This window comes from Balaenoptera ricei, chromosome 4 (genome assembly GCF_028023285.1).
Source record: "Balaenoptera ricei isolate mBalRic1 chromosome 4, mBalRic1.hap2, whole genome shotgun sequence".
In the NCBI taxonomy this organism is placed as follows: domain Eukaryota; kingdom Metazoa; phylum Chordata; class Mammalia; order Artiodactyla; family Balaenopteridae; genus Balaenoptera; species Balaenoptera ricei.
In genome coordinates, this window is record NC_082642.1 from 16,439,006 (window position 1) to 16,460,443 (window position 21,438).

The 21,438-nt window shown below is 50.4% G+C and overlaps 1 protein-coding gene across 2 annotated transcripts in view; it reads right to left on the minus strand.

Annotated features, from left to right (window-relative positions):
• Positions 1–2,682: 2,682 nt before the first annotated feature.
• The window catches only part of SPSB4 (splA/ryanodine receptor domain and SOCS box containing 4), an 85,961-nt gene continuing 67,205 nt past the window's right edge, over positions 2,683–21,438 (minus strand). For both annotated transcript variants that reach the window (XM_059921897.1, XM_059921896.1), the window contains exon 3: positions 2,683–4,157. In XM_059921897.1, the coding sequence (XP_059777880.1) occupies positions 4,030–4,157 (128 nt within the window). In that variant the 3' untranslated portion in view covers positions 2,683–4,029. The remainder of the gene's footprint in view (positions 4,158–21,438) is intronic.

Here is a 21,438-nt window from a genome sequence, read left to right on the forward strand (position 1 = left end):
TGTTCAATTACTTGACTTTTCTGAGTTGAGCTCAATTTTATTAAACCACACACACACACACACACACACACACACACACACACACACACACACTAAGTTGGACAACAAAACACATCTGCAGTCTGGGATGGGACCCAGGGCCCCAGAACTAGAGGGAACAGCAGACCAGCTCCTCGTGTTTTGGATTAAAAGTGGAGATTTCCACTCCTCGTCAAGGACCTGTAGAGCAATGCCGCAGAGTCTCCTGTCCGTTTGCCGAGGCACAGATGTGCCTTCTGTTGCAGCCAGGTCCCGGGGAGCAGGCACAGCTGTCCTGGCGCAGATCAATCGCCACGTAACTGTGCTACTTGCCACCTGCTGCCCTTTTGGCTGTAACATCGTGAGGTGATGAAATCTGTTTCTTCGTGAAAGACAGCCCCCTAAAGTAGCCAGCGGCATGGCATGAATGATGATGGGGAGAAAGCCAGGGAAAGAGGGACGGCTTTGATCCAGAAACTGGGAATGTGACATTGGGGTAAAGTGTGAACGAGGGGACTCAGCAGGGCTCAGATCTGTGGGGGAACCGGGCTCACCATATGCTCTTCTGCAGACCATTAAAAAGCGATTAGCAGGACTGTTTCAGCAGGTGCCGCTGTCAGGAACCTCAGAGAAGATGCCGGGGATGGGAGGGTCTGGGGCTGGGTGATGATGGGTACTGGCCCTGGAGGGTCATGAGGTGTCCAGGATGTCCGCCAGGGAAAGGCCATCAGTGTTTGTGTGTGTGTGTGTGTGTGTGTGTGTGTGTGTGAGGGTACTGATACACAAGGAACCCTGGACGTACGTTGCACATACACAGGCAAACTGAACAGGAGCCTGGGCAGAGTGTAGCGCAGGGCTTCTGACCTCAGCTCAGCTCATCGGGGCACAGAACTCCCCGCTTTGAGCAGGATGGGACAGCCGGAAGTTCCCCCTACTGAGAGACCCCTCCACCACTGCCTTTCACGTGTTTCGCTCCGTCTTGTTTTTTCAGAACTCAGCATCTCCCCAGAGGCCTTCCTTGATCACCCTCAGTAATGGGGTCCCTCTGCCCCCTGCTCTTAGCCCCCGGCCCAGCTCATCTCTTCCCTCTGATGTCATCTCACAGTTGTTTTCTTCTGAGTCATTGTCTCCGCCTTAGAACGTGAGCTCCAGAAGGGCAGGGCCACATCTCCCTCTTGTCCCCAGGCAGCGCTGGGCGCGTGCAAATGCCCAACAATACCCGTGGAATGGCCAGGGAGTCAGAGGCGTGGTGCCCCGGAGGATCCAGCAGGAATTCCTCTCTGCCCCCAGGATTTTCCTTGCAGGTTTCATGGGCACCCCAGCTATAAAGGGGGTATCTTCTCATTCCCCGCCACCCCCAGGCCTTCGCTGAGTCCATGTGTCTAGCCCCAGGGCTGTGTGGGAAGAATGGGCACAGGTCCTACCGTCCCAAGGCTCACAGCCTACTGAGCAGATGAGGCCACAGGGCAGAGAGGGGCTCCATTCCAAGTGTTTGGGTGAGGGTCCTGGGTGCCAGGAGAGGTGTCATCAGCCCAGGAGGCGTGGAGCTGGCTCTCAGAGCGGGCAGAGTTTGGTGGGTGGTGAGGGAGGGCTTCCTGGAGGAGGGTGGAATGAGGACTGGGAGGGCACTGCTGGGGGGAGGCAATTGCATAAGCAAGGCGGATGCAGCCAAGCTGGAAAGCTGGCGCTGAAACTGGGACGCTATGAGTTGGGAGAGGAAGGGTCCTTATCCACTGGCCACCTGGTTCATCCCCTACACTGTGTAGAGGAGGAGGTGACTTATCCAAGGTCACAGCATATATAAAGCTGGGACTCAAACCCAGGCCTCCTGACCCTGAAGCCTGAGCCCGCGCCTATGCAGGAAGCTGCCCTTCCACAGCCCAAACCTGCCTGAGGCTGAGCCCAGGTCAGAGGTCAGAGTGGTAGAGGACACAGCCCCTGGGGGCAGGTGCAGCATGTCTGGTTCCTTTGGTCTGTTCTCACCAAGGTTGTCTTCCCTTAAAAAGCGGGTGTGAAGAGTGCTTCTTCCTCCAGGAAGCCCTCCCTTCAGGCCCTATCTTCCCCAACCCCTTCGTGAGCTCCCTATCACTTGATTAGGCTGTGCCGTAAACGTCTCCGCTGGAGATGGGATAGATCTGCTTGAGCGCTGGGTCCTCAGAGGTTGACACAGTGTGTGTCGGTGGCCTGTACTACTGAGTGGATACTGCACTAGTCCTGACCTAGACCCCAGCCTGAACTGGCTCCTCACCTCACACACTCACCCTTCAGCAACTTGCACTGCTCCTTGGTGACACCATGCACTTCCAAAGTCGCATCCAGCCCCACCTCTGGGTCACTTTGCTGGCCCTTAGGGTTTACCCTGCTTGACCCTCTGCCCCCTAAAGAGCCACCCTGTGGACATCACGGCCCTGGCATCAATAATTTGGCCTGTTTTTCCACCATGGAAGCTAGCATTATATGGCTCCAGGCCCCAGGCCCATTGTCTCCGCCGGGGCAGGCCTCTGTAAAATGACTAGAGTCTGGGATTACATGGGGACAACCAGACAGAAGAGACGGGGAGTGCCTGGAGAGAGATGCACAGTCCTGCCTTCTGAAGGTCTGGCAGCCAGGTTGATAGAAGACTCCTTCCCGGTCCCTTCCCAAAGAGCACTGAATAAACTGAAGGACTGAATGCCAAACTTTATTAGAAACGCTCTTCATTCATCGAATTCACATTAAAGTGGCAGGGGGCAGTGCCGTCTGGGGCTCTGGTGTCCCGCTGCTGTGACAATTTCCAGTTAAAAATCAGTCTGGGCAGAGAGTGTTGGAAACGCGAGAGATGCCTGGTGGTGGCAGTGGCGGCAGCAGCATTTTTCCCGGGGGGACGACAGGCTGGGGCGGGCGGAGAAGATGCCTCACATCCACCCTTCCAGTTACAAAGCTGCCCCCATGGCCCCAAGCTGATAAATAAGCAGCGCATCACACACACACATACACACACACACACACACACACACACACACACGTGAAACAGAAACAAACTCGTACAAGTCTCCTCAAGTGAAAAAATAATTCGCTCAAATAAAGCTTTGTGGCGGCCAGGCTGCATCCTGAATGGAGGGTTGCCTGGAGACCCTCAGCCCCCCAGGAAGGCTCCCCAGCCCGAGGACATCACCCCCGTGGGTGTCACAAGGCCTCCAATTCCCCCATTAGCACCTTTGGACTAAGTACTGCCCTCACCACACTCTTTCAAAATGCGACGCTACTTAAAACAATAATAATAAAGGATACGCTCATTCCCTGGGGTGAATTTGTCAGACTCAGCTTCCCTGAATAGAGGTGCCCTGGGCATCCAGAGACTGGGGGTCCGGGTGGGGAAGGACGGCGAGAGAGAGGGGAAGTAAACAACGTTCAGAGAGGTAAGCTGGGAGGTGTCTCAACACGGTTTTGTCCACTTGCCAATTCCGCAGCTGGGCATCCCTAGGTAACGGTCTCTCAAAGGGGTGCAAAGTCCTAAAGTGTCATGACGATCCTGCTGCCCTGGGAAGGGTGGGGAACCAGAGGGGCAAGGGCATCAAGCTGCTTTCACCATGCATTATTCAGAGGCAATGTTCTCCCGGAGCTGGCCAGTTTTCCCCTGGCCCTGTCTGCAGCGGGGCACACAACAGAAAGTCTCCTGCCCAAATGTTTTATTCATTCTCTTGGATAAGGAAACAGGCTCTCGGATCAATACTGGTGGCCGCTTGGCTGCTGTGTCCTGCTCAGCGGGCAGGATCTCCACCCAGCGCAGGCTTCGGGCTCTTCCCGGCTTCCAAGGAGGTGTCTGACTTGGGAGAGCTGCTTCCAAGGCAGCAAATACTGTTGGCAACAGACATTTCATTTTCAAAGTTGGGAAGATGTCCTGGCCTTTCAAAGAAGTGAATGTCCTGGGAAACCAGGGTGAGGAGGGAGACTCCTTCCTGATGTACAGTGTGACCGTGAAGTGACAGGCCTGGGGCTGTGGGTGCCCTCCGCTGCCCCTCCGTCCCCGGCTCACTGGTACTGCAGATAGTTTTTGAGAGATTGAGGCAGCGGCAGGGAGCCGATGTCCTGTAGGCGCTGGCGGCCCAGAGCCAGGCGGATGCACCTCCGGCACAGGTCCATCAACGGCAGGGGCTCGGCTACAACGAGAGGGAAGAGAGTTAGAGTCTCACCAGAGCCGTCCCTACACCTCTCACCCCTACCCACCCCCTGCCCACCCCCTGCCCGCCTGCTCCTGAGCTGCCCTTCAGGGCCCCAGGTTCCTCAGAGAAGCCTTCTCTGGTTATAGTAGCTGAAGGCTTAGAGCAGTGTCTTTCAAATTGTGGGATGCAACCAACCCGACTAAGGACACATGGAATCAATTCATTAGGTGGTGACCAGCGATTTAAAAAAAAGAAAAAAAGAAAAGAAAGAAGAAACAGAGAGCAATGCCCACAGCAAGGGGTGAATACTGCTCCACGAAAGCTCTGTCTCTGATGTAAGTGTTCAGTGTGTCTCAATGTAAAAAATACTTTTCACTGCAGGTCGTGATAAAATGAGAGACATTGACCTAGGGTGCATCTGCAGGGGACTTCCTCTTAGAAACAGGTGAGGTGGAGGGGGCTGTTTGAAATGTCCTTGAACCCTCCAACTTCTCCTCTAGCCTCTTTTGATGGTGAATGGAAGAATGCATTTTCTTCAAATGTCCAGTTCTAGAAAAAATTCATGAATTAGAATTCATAAGCCATGGAACCTCTGGACATAGGACCGAGGTTTAGTTAGGTTTATTGCAGACATATTTATGAAGCTCTTATTCTCTTCCGGGCCCTCTAATTGGACCCCGGGGATACAAAGATAACTAAGCCAAGGCCAATGGCAGCCCTGGGTGTGAAGGAAGGCTCGAGGTCTGGAAGTTTAAATATGTGAATAATTGTAGTAGAGTGTAACATATGCAATAATTCTTAAATGCACAAGGACAGAAACTGAGAAGTTCCTATATGGAAGAGTTGTTTGAAAGCTTCCAAGAGAGGATACTGGAAAGGGGTTTTGAAGGGTGAATAGGAGTTTTATGTGATGTGAGGTTGGGGAGGGTATTCTAGGCAGAGAGAACGGGTAAAAGCATGGAGGCATAAGACAGGACAGGCTGGGAGGTCTGGAGGGAGAGGAATGGTGCTGATCAGCTGGATCTGGAATGAAGAGGGTGGTGGTCACATGCTGTTTCATGTGGCTTCTGCAGCCCTAGTTTCCCCAAACCCACAGGAACATGCTAGAGGCCTGATGCTGCATCTTAGCACTTGTTTTTTTGTCAACAGAACAAGTGATGTTTTAAAAGCATTCTATGACGTGTTAAGATACAATAAAACTGTAAGTGGTAAACACTAATACAAGAGTTGTGAGAGGAATAATATCACAAGGGAAGGGAAGGAATGGGAAGGTTGTTGAGAGTGCGTTTTATAGGAATTTTCGTTTACTGGAACTGCAGAGTTAATGAGGAGAGCCATTAAAATCAAACCCGGACTTGGCTGGTGCGTTGGAAGCCACACACAAAAGCGTACCCAGCCCTCCTTCACATGGGGCGAGGCTGCGTATCCTTGCGGAGTGTTGGTGGTTTTAAACACTCCCACCTCCGTATCCTCTTTTGATCCTCATACAAACCCTTGAAGTTAGCTAGGGAGGCCTGGGCATCCCCTCTTTCCCAGGCATAGAAAGCAGATTACTCACCCCGAGTCTTGCGGTCACATGGTCACCATGCCTAGGCCAACACCTGACACCCCCCTCGAGGTGTCCCCATCTCTCCCCTAGCAATGCCCCTGCACCCAGCTCTCCTCTCACTGTCTCCCACCCGGTTCTCATCCAAGCTTCGCACAGTCCCCCAAATTATGCCTCTGTGAACCCCTTTCCCTGCCTCCCCACCCGAATCTTCCCATCCTTGACATCTTGACCTGCCCACTGCAAGTTCCCATGATTTCCTTTTACTTCCTATAGCACTAATGCTTGCTGCCTGTGCCACTGGACGCTGGGGAGAAAAAAACCTTAAAAGCCTTATTTAATGATCAATTGTTACTTATTTACCAGGCAACATGAGAGATGAAATATAATTGTAGCTACTGTTTATTGAAGACATATTATGTGGCCAGGTGCTGTGCTAAGCTCTTTATCTGTACCAACTCACGTGAATGTATGTATCAAACTCATATCACAGTTACCTCTTAGGGGTGGATGGACCTAGAGTCTGTCATACAGTGTGAAGTAAGTCAGAAAGAGAAAAACAAGTACTGTATGCTAATGCATATATATGGAATCTAAAAAAACGGTACTGATGAACCTAGTGGCAGGGCAGGAATAAAGATGCAGACGTAGAGAATGGACTTGAGGACACGGTGGGGGGGAGGGGAAGCTGGGACGAAGTGAGAGAGTAACGTTGACATATATATACTACCAAATGTAAAACAGATAGCTAGTGGGAAGCAGTTGCATAGCACAGGGAGATCAGCTCGATGCCTAGTGACGACCTAGAGGGATGGGATAGGGAGGGTAGGAGGGAGGCTCAAGAGGGAGGGGATAGGGGGATATATATATACATATAGCTGATTCACTTTGTTGTATAGCAGAAACTAACACAACATTGTAAAGCAATTATACTCCAATAAAGATGTAAAAAAAAATAAAAATAAAAAGGTAATACAGTAAAAAAAAAAAATCACCTCTTAGGGTAGGAACTATTATTATTATCCCCATTTTAAGGAGGAAGAAACAGAAACACAGAGTGGGTAAGTCACTTGCCCAGGGACACACAGCTGGTAAATGGCAAAGCTGGGAGTTGGACCCAGGCAGCCGGAAACTGGAAACTGTCTTATTTTTAGCCATATTTATTGAGCATCTGTTCTGTCTCTTTGCTACGTTAGGTTTACAGTTAAGTCCCCTACATATGAACAAGTTCCGTTCTGAGAGTGCGTTCATAAGTCCAATTTGATCGTTAAGTCCAACAAAGTTAGCCTAGGTACCCAACTAGCACAATCAGCTATATAGTACTGTACTGTAATAGGTTTATAATACTTTTCACACAAATAATACATAAAAAAGAAAAAATAAATAAGCAAACATTTTTCATCTTACAGTACAGTACCTTGAAAAGTACAGTAGTACAGTACAACAGCTGGCATACAGGGGCTGGCATCGAGTGAACAGGCAAGAAGAGTTACTGACTGGAGAAGGGAGAGGAGGTGGGAGATGGTAGAGATGAAGGGTCATCAGCAATAGGAGACGGAGGGCAAGCTGCAGTTTCACTCACGTCTGACGTTGATGGCACAGGTTCTGGTTCCTTGCTGGATTCAATTCTATCTACCCTCTTGAAAAAATGGTCCAGTGATATCTGGGTAGTAGCTCTTTTTTTCTCATCATAGATGACACAGCAGCACTGGATTGCATTCTGCACGGCTGCTGCAACCTCCGTGTAGCTTTTTACATCCGGGTCTGTGCCTCAGAGACTAACAGTGCCTCCTCAAATAAAGAAAATCCCCTTGCCATTTCCTGCATCGTGAATCTCTTCGGTTCTTCAGTTACTTTTTCTTCCTCTTGTCTCTCTTAGTCCTTTCTCTGGGACGAAGAGAATTCAAGAAATTCCCGGGCAGCTACCATATCTGCACTCGCTGCCTTGCCACTTACTTTTACCTTGTGAAGGTTGTCTCTAGCCTTGAACCGATGAAACCAGCCATGGCTGGCATTAAAAGATGCACCCTCTGATTCTTCGCCGTGTTTCTTCTTCAAGTCTTCATAAAGGCTTTTAGCTTTCTCTTGAATCAGCATTAAGCTGAGCAGGACTCAACGCTGACGCTGATGCTGCAACCACACGCTGAGAAGTTTCTCATTTCCTCCATCACTTTTCCACACTTCTTCAATATCACTGTCGACATCATCAGCACAGCGGACTTCACATGCTCCATTATCTTGCACTTGTTCTTTAGAATCGTGCCGATGGTTGAACCATTCATGTTATAAGAACGAGCGACGTCTAACCATCTTTTTGCCTCACTCCACTCTCTCAATTATTTTCACTTTTGTTTCCATCATTATCGCTTGGCACTTCTTAGCAGTACCAGCTACAACACCGCCACTTATACGCTTGCTTCCGGACATCCTGGGCTTGAAATAAAGATACTGTACTACTGTACTCTATACAGTACTGTACACAAAAGCACAACCACTTGTAGAGGATGCATGCACGTGACAATGTACGCCAGACACGTGGACTAACTTACGTGATTGGACATGCGAATGAATGTTCGCATCTTTGAAAGTTCGCAATTTGAAGGTTCGTATGTAGGGGACTTACTGTATCTCATTTAGAGATGACTGTGTGTAGGGGACTTACTGTATCTCATTTAGAGATGCCTACTTCAGAGAAAAGAAAACTGAGGCTCAGAGGTGAAGGGGCTTGTCCAGAATCACACAGCCCAAAAGCCTACAGGTGGAGCTTCACGGTGCCTCCCTTAAACACCATGCAATAATGGAAGATCGCTTTAAGGTATGAAGCGAAGGAGAGGGTCACCTGTCTCCCAGGCTCACGCAGTCCACAGGTTCTTACTCTGGCTCCGACCGCTTTCCAGTTCACCGGTGCCCACCTCTCCTGCCGTGAGGTCTGCACCCACCTAAATGGGCCGCCCTGCCACCAAGATGCCTGTTCTGCTCTCATGCCCACCCATTTCAACGTGGACCAGGTCAGCCACTTTCCCTTTCTTCACGGCCTTCAGACCCCTCTCCTCTGGCACATCCCAGGGATCCTCAGAAATTTGGAGTCCCTGATTTCCAGCTCCAGCTCTGCCAACTGCAAGTTTGTGCCTTTGTGAAGGGTACTCTGAGCGCTTGTTTCTTCATTTGTAAAATGGACCAACAATCCCCAACCTGGGCCTGTCACAGGGGGATGGCCCAGAAACCATCTGTTAAATGAACGAATTGACTTGCTTCTTTGGGGCGTGTCTTCTACAGTTGTTTCAAGCTATTGAAATAAATTGTTCTTACCTGACAAGGTTGCTGTCTGAGTTCCCACTCTCCTGTAAACCCCCTGAGAACAGGGCAGGTCTTAATTGACAGGAGGCTTGAGGTGAGAGTTAAACCAAGTTAGAGAGTAGAAAGCACTTGGCACAGTGACCAGCACATAGTAGGTGTCCGACATTCAGCACTTCTAGCTATCTCGTCCCCATCCAGGCATTTGTTTGGTCACCCTTTGTGAGGATGAGCTTGGGCAGGGCTGTTAATGAGGTGGGGTCTGCTAGGAGGCTAGCAGTTCTTTCTCTAAATGTCGGGAGATGGGCTCGCATTCTGCATCGGGAAAATTTTGAGCTGTTAACGTTTGAGAATCATTGCCAGGGCTTAAGAACTTTTGTAATCACTTTAAAGCTCTAGGCACATACTAGGTCCTCAATGTCCAAAATGCTAAGCCTGGTCAGCAAACTCAGTTCCCTGTGTGTTCCCTGCCCCGGTAGGTGCTGAAGAGAAGGAAAAAGCTCTGTTTCCATTCATTCCTCTGCAGTCACTGAAATCACTCCAGAGCCCAAACTCCAAAGGAAGCGAGGGAGGGGGGAGGGGCTGGGGTTCAGAGCACACCTTTAGCTCTAAATGTGAAATATAAACCATCTTTCCCGGGGCTTCCCTGGTGGCACAGTGGTTAAGAATCCGCCTGCCAATGCAGGGGACACGGGTATGATCCCTGGTCCGGGAAGATCCCACATGCCGCGGAGCAACTAAGCCCGTGTGCCACAACTACTGAGCCTGCGCTCTAGAGCCCGCAGACACAACTACTAAGCCCACGTGCCACAACTACTGAAGCCCGCGCGCCTAGAGCCAGTGCAACAAGAGAAGCCGCCGCCATGAGAAGCTCGCGCACCGCAACGAAGACCCAACGCAGCCAAAAATAAACAAATAAATTAATTAATTAAAAAAAAAAAGATCTTGCAATTGTTTAAAAAAAAAAAAAATCTCTCCTAATTTCTGAGGGAACTTTAACTGACGACTTCACAGTAACCCCAAAGCGCACAGAGAAAGTGACTTCCAGAGCTCCAAGGATGTCCCGTGTGGCCTGGGCCATCCCCCAACTCCTCTTTCTAACTCCCTTTGGCTTTAGAACTGCCAAGTGTCAAGGTTTAGAAATGATCACCCAGGTGGCAAGAGAAACACAGCATCTTTCAGCCTGGAAGCCATTCTTAGAAATATTTTCTGACAGAGATAAACTTAAAAAGGAATCATTTTTGCAAAAGTGGATATCCAAATAACCAATAAATATATGAAAAAGTGCTCAACTTCAAGAACCATCAGAAAAATGCAAATTAACAGCATAATGTGACTCTGCTATATGCCAACAAGGATGGCTAAAATGAAAATAAGACAGTAGCAAGTGCTGGTGAGGATGTGGGGCAACTGGAACTCTCATATGGCTTCCGGTGGGCGTGTAAACTGGCACAACCATTTTGGAAAACTGGGAGCATCTACTAAGACTGAACCTAGGGCCCACAGTCTCCCCCTGCTGTACACATGCTCACCAAAATGCACGTACACGGATGCTTAGAGAAGTGCCAAACTAGAAACAAGAATTCTACTCTCCGCCATCAGTGGAATGCACACACAAACTGTGTCTCTTCTTATAGTAGAATACTAATCAGCTGTGAGAATGAAGGAACCACAATTACATGCAAGAAAAACATGGATGAATCACTCAAACATAATTTTGAGTGAAAGAAGTACATTTTGTGTAACCTCATCTGTATAGAGTTCAATAGCAGGATGATGAAGTTAAGGTAGTGGTGACATTAGTGGGGAGCAGTGATTGGGGGGTGGGTATTGTTCTGCTCCTTGATTTGAGCTCTGGCAATACCAGTGTGGTCAGTTTGTAAAAATCATCAGGCTTAATCACCTGAGACTTGTACACTTTCAGCATATATGTTATACTTCAAAAACAAGTTTACATTAAAAAAAAATCAGTCACTGACTGAGTTAGGAGTGCCCTGGCTCTCTGGTGGGTAGGTGTGGATATGACACAAGCCGGGCACCTTCCCACCTGTCCCAACAGGCAAAGTGGGTGGAAGGGACTAGTTTGGAATCCCAGCTTCTGCTCCCAGGGACTTCCCTGGTGGTGCAGTGGTTAAGACTCCGCGCTTCCACTGCAGGGGGCCCGGGTTTGATCCCTGGCTGGGGAACTAAGATCCTGCATGCTGTGTGGCAAGGCCAAAGGAAAAAAGAATGCAGTAAACATTTATTAAAAGAAAACTATCCAGCTTCTGCTCCCACCACCAGTGGGCCAGACAGCTGGCTCACCTTCACAGAGCCACATTTTTCTCATCTGTAAAATGGGGGCAGCAACACCTCCATCCATGCCTTGTGACAATGGTATGACACAACATGCTCCTTGTTCCAAAGGTGTTCTCTCTACAGTATGTCTTATTCCAGGCCAACAGCCCAAGAGGTACCTTTAAAAAATGGTAATAATCTACTTATTCTGGTCCTAAAAATGTCCCAGTACATCATCCTAATTGACAACAATGCTCTGCTCTTGATGAAGACTTACTGGAGCCAGGGCTGGATGTCTTGTTCTGCGCTAAAAATATCGCAAGGCAATCATTTCCAAAGTTCTCCAGGGAGCTGTATTTTCCATAATTCTCCACCACTCACCCCCTACATGACCCTCAGTAAGCCACAGAACTGCCCAGGGACTCTGTTTTGCTGTCAATAAAATGGGGGTGTTAGCTCATCTGGTTTTGATGGTCTATGTCTATGATGAAACAGTGGAGAGCTAGGCACCTTGTGCCTTAAGCTTCTTCTCTGGGCCCCTTTAAGTCTCCTCTGCTGATGGTGAGGAGATGCCAAGACGTGAGTCATCACCCTACCCCCATTCCTGCATTTATATTTTGAAAAAAAAAGAAGATCAACATTTTTAAGGTCAAGAGGTGAAATTCTTTCGGAACAGTTTAGACAATGGTCAGCAGATGGGGGAAGCTTTCAGTGACAGCCCTGAAATCTGAACTTAAGTAGACATGGTTTTCAGGGGAAAAAAAGGAGAGGACACGCATGTGGGCAAGCACACACACTCTACGTATCAGACACTGTGCTAATCACTTTCTGCAGACCATGGTTTTGGTGTCCAAAGACTCAGAGGATTGTCTGCATGCCTCTGGGCCTCCCCTCCTGCTATTCCTTCAGCTAGAACACCTTCCCCTGTACTGCCTGCCAGAAGCCTGTCTCCCTTTTCAGGACGTAAACCAAGTGTCACCTGCTCCCCAATGACATGGCTCCCCCACCTTCTGGGTCTGCACCTGTCAAGTGTCAACCCACTTAGCTAACTACACAAATGGGCAAATGTGTCATTACCTGCTCACTTCTAAAATACGCCATACCTCTACCAGTTGGCCCTATCATGGCCAACAGAGACCTCAGCTCACATCTAGAAAGCCCCTGGAATCTGGAGGTTTCTCTTAGCAAGTGTCACTGTTTCCCCAACAAAAAGGGTATGACTACAGCCGGGACAAAAGCAGCATCTTCAGATGAACTTGGTGCCAGCAAGCATCACGGGCACAGACACTTCCACCGGAGGACGTGCCCGAGGGGCTGGCCTGTCCACCAGCTCCCCGACACAGTACTAGACAGCAAAATATTCTCACCTAAAGACTCTGCGGTGCTCCCAGGCAAAGGGGAGCTACATGACTGTGAAGTGAACAGCAGCTGCATTTTTAGATGTGTTCAGTGGCTCTAAAAGAAGAGCCTCTACCCACCCAGCCTGAAAGTTACTTAAGGAGTTATTCCAGCAAAATGAAAAAGGAATCCAAGAAACAGGATGGCACAAGCTTCCAGGAAAGGCGGGGGGGGGGGGGCAGTAAGTGGAACACAGAAGCAAAGGAAGGTAGAATGAGTGATACGAAGGTCCATTAGACTGTGATGCTTGGAACAGCCTCCTTCCAGGGGCCGTCGTGTCTCTAAAGTGCCACACCCACAAAGCTCCGTGCCTCCTGACCTCTGACCCCAGCCCTTGGCTTCCCCACCCTCAGAGCTCCCATTGTGCCCTCTGGAAATGCCACTCCACACAGAAAACTGCAACCCAACTTCTTTTCTGAGAGCTCCCTCCACCTCCCACCCTAACTGAACCCAGCTTCCTCTCCCAGGACACCACTGCCCTTCAGCCTTGCCCGGGCGCTGTTGGTGTCTCAGGGCCAGGAGGTGGGCAGGACCCCTCGCTCCTCTGCCACATACAAAGCTCTGCAGCCTCCGTCTGCTAGAAGAAGTCCCAGCCCCTCCGTGGCTCACACCACTTGGCCGGGTCCTCTTCTGGTCCCTGTGAGGGCTCTGGCCTGGCCTCCCTGGTCCCTTCTCAACCCATACCTGCCACCTCCCCGATGACAGAATCCTCCAGAGGCACGACCCTCTCACCACGCAGCCTCCTGTGTCTGGACTGCCTCCTCCTCAGGGCCACGCTCCCCCACCCGGCTACCCACATCCTGGGCCACACCACGGACTGCAGCATTGCTCCAAATGCCCCTTCCAGGACCCCAGGGATGCTGAATCAGCCACCCCCACTGTGACCATTACTTCCTGCTCTCTTTTGCTCAGCCCATCAGCATTGCCTTTCTTCACCTCCCTCCTCACCCAGCTGACCAGTTCGCTATTCTCAGGGACAAAGCGTACGGGGGCAAGGCAGGCAGGATGGTGAGGGGCGGGGGCGGGCAGTGAGTAGCTGTGGGGTCACCGGGTTGGGGGCTGGACAATGAACTGGGGACAAGAAGCCTCTGGCATTCAGGTCGTCTGTGTTCAGTGCCACTTCAGAGCTCCTTCTCCCCGAGCCGGCCTCACAGCTGCCTGGGAAGTGGCTGAGCAGCTGGCAGGCCTGGGCTCCGGCCGGCCTCGGCTACCGTCTGGCAGAGCGGCCTCTCCATCCTCCTTGGGGCCTCAGCCTGTACCAGTGCAGCAAGTGGCTTGGCAAGAAGGCTGGGGGTCCTTTCTACCAGCTGACACTTGACAGAACAGACGTCACGTTTAATCCTGGCAGTGGAAGGACTCTGACTGCACCCAATCAAATCAGGCTTCAACACACAAGAAAAAGTGAATGGCAAGGCCAGGGATGCCTGTGAAATACATGTTAGATGAGCCTTGGTGATCCAGGGCCGTGGCTCCCAAGCTGCTGGCACAAGCCAGGCAGGCTTCCTGGGGGAGGTGGTGCTGAGCCAGGTCCAGGGGGCTAGCTGGTTACAATCTGCTATTATATCAAAAGCAAGGCTGGCTGCTCAAAGGCTGTCCTCAGCTTTACCAGGTGAGGTTCATTTTAGCCACAGCATTGTCAGAAGGACGAGGGATCCGGTGACCTGAATCCCCTGTCTGAGGGCCTTCCATCCACCAGTACTCTCTACCCTGCTGGCCAAGATCTCGGCAGGGTTGGAGCTGCCTGTCCGCCCACCTTGCAGCCATGCCTGGCCCTGCTGAAGCCAGGGGGGTGTTAGCTGTTGCCCTCTCCCAGCTCTGAGGCTGAATGAATGGCTCCAGGTGGGCACTGGGGCCTCCCCTCCTGGGGTGGTTTGTGGCCTTGGCCCCTACTGGGCCTTCTCAACCTCCAAGCAGATGCAGCCTGGAGAAACCTCTGTGTGCTTGGGTTGGGAAGGAGTGGACAGAGGGAAGAGGGGCCCATCACCTGCCCAGCCTCTGAGAGCCTGGCTGGGGTGTAGGGAGCTGTGCTGGATAGGACCCCGAGCTCAGCCTCCACCCTAGTACATGGCCAAGGCCAGTCAGTTTCAGCAGCAAACTTGAACCATGTAAGATGATTGGTGCGTTCTGCAGATGGAAAAATCAAGGCACAAAGAACATCACTGTTTTGGTTAAAGGCTTCTCAAGAAGGGTTTGGAGGGATATCAGAGTTCTAATGTCATTTTGTGGACTCTGGGGATGAAGTCTTGTCCAACTTGTGACGCTCACCACACATGCGTGTATTCATCAGACTTCTACTTACAAACGTGCTTTGCAGGTCCTGAGTAGACAGCCAGACACACAGAGGCTCATGGGGCTACAGACAGGACAGGCAGACGGAAATAAGCACAGAGGGGTCTGTGCTTAAGAGAAGGAATTGGAGGGGGAGCTGAGGGAGCCAGGAAGAAGGGCACCTAACCCAGCCAGGGGGTGTCCAGGACGGCTTCCTGGAGGAGACTGCAGCTAAGAGAAGTTTTAGAGGATGAATAAGAGTTATCTCCGCTGAGGGCTGAGAAGGATGTCTGTTGGCTCTGAAGGCATATCTCTAAGATGCGTTCAAAGAAATCTCTTTTGTGTAACATTGGGAAAAGTTCACAGTTTTCCCAGAAGACACTTTGAGGAAACAATAATCAGTTGTGGGAGAAAGTCTTGTCTGTTAAAAAAAAAAAAGTCAGTGTCCTTATCTCATTGGGAACAGAGGCTGTACCCTAGGTGTCTCAGCCAAGTGCCCGTGTGGGCGACTGGGAGCATCTGGGGGATGGACCCACACCATGTGACACCTTGTGCATCACCTGACGTAGTGGTGATGTCGTCTTCGCCCCTGCAGACTGTGGGCTCCCACAGGCAGGGACTGGCTCTTGTCCTCGCTGCCCAGCCCCGTGGCTCTGCTTTGGACATCGTGGGTGCTGGGCCAGTGGGAGGGTATCTGGGGGAGGGGAGACAGCTGCAATGAGCCTTCATCTCTACAAAGCAAACTATGGCCCAGCTCTTCTGGTGCAGGGAATGAATTTTAAAAGCAGCCCTTTCCTACTGCCCTAAGGCAGGTAAAGAACCCTCCAGCAAGGTTCCTGCAGGCGGACAGAATTAGCAACACGCTGTGCCGGCTCCGCGGGTCTGCTGGAGGGATGCTCCTGACTCAGCTGAAAAATTTCCCAGAAAATCTGACTGTTTTCGATTTGGAGCTCGCCCCAGGGAGCTGCACGATGGCTGGACACCCTGGCCCTGGCCGAGGACAGCCTCTGGTCACGTGGGGAGAGCCTCAGTGGGGGAGGGCCTGGCTGGCGTGTACCCTGCACCACGGATCATCCCAACACCCCTAGAAGTTACCTCTGCTGCTGCAGCCATGGGAGCAACCTGGCGGCCCCTACAGGACGCGGAAAGAAGCACGTCCGACATAGGGAGACCAGGGAGGGAAGCAGGGCCCTTCGGAGACAGGGGGTACTCATCCCATCCAGGGCAAGGTTGGGGCCCTCAGGGATGGGACCCCCGATTCCTCATGGTGTGTCCCCTTCTAAAGAAGAAAAATGAGCGTGGGGATAGCAGAACTTGCCAGCTGGAGAGCAGGACTTACTTAAAGCCATGGCGATGAACACAGTGTGGTATTGGGAAAGGAAGAGGCAAACTCGAAAGTTCGAGAACTAAACTAAGCAAGGCATTATTTAGACACACACTATAGGTGTCTAAAAAGTCTGCAAGGAACAGGAAACACAGAATTCAGAGGAGTGGTTGCCTTGAGGCAGAGGGGATGGGGGTGGGCAAGGCTAGACCACGGAGGCACAGAAGTGCTGGTTGTCAATTTTCTAGTCCTTGGGTTGGATGACGGATTCGTGGTGGCATTAAATTAGTAAGAAATAAATATAGGAATCAGCAAAGCAGAATAAAAGAGGGCTATGCACGGGACCAATGATGACAGTGTATTACAACCAAAGATTCTGTTTAATCCAATTCTGTGTATCAGTTAAAAACAAAAAAAGAGAAAGGGCAAAAGCGAATGAGAAGAGTCATGAGTTGGCCTTAACCTGGCTCAAATGAGAGCTTGGCTAGAAGATGAATTACAGTTAAATTCTAGTTAATGGGTAATAATGCTCTTGTCTGTTGAGAACTTAGCATAGCTGCGGGGAAGGCGTCACTGGGAAGGAGAAGCACAGGCCTGGGGTGAGAAGCCATAGAGCCAGGTCTGGTCTCACAGGGCAGTTGCTTCCTCTGTAGCAGGGGAACAAGTCCCGCCTCATGGGGAGCAGTGGCAGGACGAGACGGGGATGGAGGATAGGTACCCGGCATAGGCCCTGGCACATGTGGGCCATCGTCACATGACAGCTATTTTGTTTTCAGAGCAGGTAGTCCTTTAGGACAAAGTGCAAAAAAAAAAGAGGCAGCTGGTGTGGTGAGCGGAGGACCTGACGCCCTGTGTGGGATGCCTGCATGTCGACAACTACAGATAATTCCGACCAGAGGTCTGAGCAGGCCAGGAGCCGGGGTCCAGCCCCGGCCCTGTGGGACCCTGATCCAGCCCTATCCCTCAGCCTCTTCTACTTTGGGGGATGTTCCTTCCAATCTTTCATCGTAAGCAGAAGCATGAGGGCACTCATGAGTGCTGGTAGATTTTCAAAGCCCATCTTGGTGTTCTGGGCTCTTTGGCTGGATTGCTGGCAATAATAATGATAATGATGTGAATAGTCACAGCAAGGACTTACCTAGCACTTCCTATGTCGTGAGATGTTCTAAGCAGTTTATGTCTTACTGTACTTATACTTCACTATGACCCAGCGAGGTAGTTACTATCATGAAAGCCCATTTATAGACTGAGGAAACCAAGGCACAGAGTAACTCACCGAAAGCCACAGTTAAGTAGTGAAAAATGGGACTGGAATTCAGGCAGTGTGGTTTGGGGCGCATTCTGTTGCCAAACTCTCCTGGGAAGGCAGGGTGACAGTCACTGCAAAGGAAATGCAGCCCTACTGATTCTGTCCCTCAGTGACAGTGCCCCCATGCCCCGGACCCCAACCCAGCGCCATGTGGTAGCGCTAGATCACTGTCTGTGCACTAGAGGCCCCTGAATGGACTGGAGGTGGGCCCCTGACCCCACAAAGCCCAGCCCTGGCTGGCAGGTAAGCGATGAGGTGGCCTCGATGAAGGACCCTGCCTATGGGGATAGTTCCTAACGGGTTGTTCAATCCACCTGGTTCTGTCTGGGATTTGGCCTGAAGACATTGGAGAGGAGAAGGAAGCAGGTGCAGACCACGTGAGGGGTCTTCTCCTCTCCAGGGCCAACCACCAGAATCACCCATCCCTTCCCGAAGCAGCCCTGGGGCTGTGCTCCTTGCAACCACTAAGGCCAACTGGCACAGTTGACTCTTGTTTTCTAGCAAATTGCCAAGGTCAGGCCAACTTCCACTTGGGAAACGGCATCACTTTAGCCTCTTGCTAAACAGCACCAGCCCCAGGGATTTACTATGAAGGCCTTCTAATGGATTTATTGTGTTTATTTGACCTTTCCCAGTGTGAGCCCAGAAACAGGCCCGGAGGAGGATGGCAGAAGCTTGTTTTTCTTAAGCTAAGGAAAACTGATGAGTAAACTGAATTCTTGGATGGAGTCTGCTGAGTTTTCTCACCCTGGCTCCCCGCCTCCCTCAGTTACAAGATCCAATTAGACTCAAGAGGAACCCGTGTTTGTGGGATAGCTCTGGAAGAGGAAAACTGTGTCTACTAAGAAGTGCTAAATGATGAGGTCTGCAGATAAATATTTTCAGTGTGTCAAGAGCCCTGATAAAGGATAATCGCTAGTATATTTAGCAATGACTGCTCTATTTTCACTTCTAGTTTCAAGGCAAATGATTTCTTGTTTTAAAATAACTTTTCAAAAAGTTAATGATCAGTGCATGAATGAAACCACTTCTAGTATCACAAGTATGTTTGGGTTTTAGACCAGAGGCTGCAAATTCCAATGCCTAGGGGCCAGGCAGGTACCCTAAGTGACCAGCGCGGAGCAGATGAAAGCAGCGGGCAGGGGGAGAGTGGTGGGGTCCACGGACACCGGAGACACACGCCGGGGATCATCACTCAGCTCTGGCCTCAGCTCCAAGCAGGAATGTGGGCCCCTGTTACCAGATTCCCTGCCCTTTCCAAAAAAGCCAAGAATCCAGATTTTTTTATGTGACATTTCTGAGTTACTTTAATTTAGTATGGCCAAACAAAATATTGACATTTCTAGGCCCAGACACAGCCCTGGGCTGACAGTGTCATCTCTGCTCAGAGTGAAGCTTATCTACCACCTTGATGGGAAGTCGGAACCTGCCCACCCCACCCAGGGGGCAGCCCATCCCCCATGAACTGCCAGAAGGTCTGATCCAACCACAGAGGCACAAACTCCAAGGGATCCACGAGTTTGCTCCCCGTCCTTCCACAGCCATAATATCCACAACTACATGTGAAAACCAGAGCTTCACGAAAACCCATTTTCTCCCTTTGGTCTCCGCGTGGATTCTGAGGGTCCAGATTGAGCAAATGTCACTCGCCCGGTCACCAAACACACCCACTCCTTCTCCCCACCAGTTCTCCGTGAGTGTGCAGGGGTGAGAACACTGGGAGGAGAGGGCACCGCAGAGATCCCCACAGGGGGATGGTAGTGGTACCACCACCACTGCGGCAAATACGGAGTTCGCCTGGGCAGGTGCTGTGCGAGCACTGCCCTTGGGCAGCTGGTCAGTCCTCAGCGCCTCTGCGCAGGCCCCGTGTGCCCTCACTTTAGAGACAAAGGGGCTCAGGCACAGAGAGGGGCTTCCGAGAAATGGCACAGCCGTGGGGTCCAGAGTCTGTGTTCCTCACAAGACACCCCTCAACGCCCAGAACATTTCTGTATTTGGTGTAAGATGCCTATAACATCTGTCTTCCCATAAAATCAGGTATCTTCTTATTTCTTATTTTACTCTGGACAAGGGGTGGCAGATGGCAGAGATTTACGGACAAAAACATATTAGCAGAGAAAAATGACAGACAAAATCAACTTTTTTGATCGTGGGAGTTGAGAAAATGCAGAAAAATCCCTTAGTTCTGGATGTGGCAAAACCAGTTTCCTAAAGGAACATAGCTTGAGAATCCCCTTGACCTTGGATAACAGTAATAATAACCGACTAATACTGTATTATATACTCGCAAGTTGCTAGGAGAGTAGATCTTAAATGTTCCCACCACAAATAAGAAATGGTAATTATGTGAGATGACAGAGGTGTCGGTTGACACTACGGTGGCAATCATTTTGTGATATATAAGTGTATCAGATCAACACGTTTTGTCCCTTAAACTTACACAAGGTTATATGTCAACTGTATCTCAATAAAGCTGCAGAAATAAAAGGCTTATTTCCCAATTGAAATAACAATACTAATAGCCTAAGGCAAGTAGCAGCTGCCCTTTGCTGAGCCCTGCCTCTAGGCCAAGACTGGCCCGGCCAAAGGGGGGCTTAGATGCATCATGTCACTGGGCCAACACAGTGAGTGTAGACACAGCACCATGTCCCGTGTTATTTCGCAGTGAGGGAATCAATCGAGACTGAGCTACTGGCACAATACTACATAGAGGGTGAGGGGCGGGCAGACCCGATGTGTATTCGCTATGTTTTTACCACCAGGAGTCCCATATTTCTTGAGGATCCGCTGTGTGCCAGGCCAGGCGCTGGGGAATCACAAAAGTCAGACACCCTGAATTTGAGAAGCACACAGCTTCCTGAGGGGCCTGGGAGGTGAAGGGTGCTTCCCCCCGTGCCATGCTCAGAGTGACTAAGTTCACCCCTCGGGTATTTTCTGCATGCACATAGTTGCCCTGTTGATTGAAGTCTGGTGACAACTTCCTTGCACTGAATTTTATTTTTTAATTGAGGTGAAGTTTGCATAACATAAAAGGGACTGTTTTAAAATGCGTGATTCAGTGGCATTTGGCACATTCACAATGTTGGGCAACCATCACCTCTGTCAAGTTCCAAACCATTCTCATCACCCACAGAGGAAACCCTGTATCCATTCAGCAGTTCCTCCCCATTCCTTCAGAAACAGCTAACCTGCTTTCTATCTCTATGAACTGGTCTATTCTGGATATTCCATATAAATGGGATGATACAATACATGACCTTTGTATCTGGCCTTCTTCACTCAGCACGTCTTCGAGGTTCATCTGTGCTGTAGCATGTATCAGAATTTCGTTTCTTTTTTTAATAAATTTATTTATTTATTTATTTATAGCTGTGTTGGGTCTTCGTTTCTGTGCGAGGGCTTTCTCCAACTGTGGCGAGCGGGGGCCACTCTTCATCGTGGTGCATGGGCCTCTCGCTGTCGCGGCCTCTCCCGTTGCGTAGCACAGGCTCCAGACGCGCAGGCTCGCTCAGTAATTGTGGCTCACGGGCTTAGTTGCTCCGCGGCATGTGGGATCTTCCCAGACCAGGGCTCGAACCCGTGTCCCCTGCATTGGCAGGCAGATTCTTAACCACTGCGCCACCAGGGAAGCCCAGAATTTCGTTTCTTTTAATGGCTAAGTAATACTCCATTGTATTGATATACCACATTTTGTTTATCCTTTCAGCCACCGATGGACATTTTGGGGTGTATTCCCCTTTTGGCTATTGTGATCAGTGCTTCTATGAATATTAGTGTATAAGTATCTGTTTGAGAACCTGTTTTCATTTCTCTCGGGTATACACCTAGGAGTGGAATTGCTGGGTCATGTCGATTCCATGTT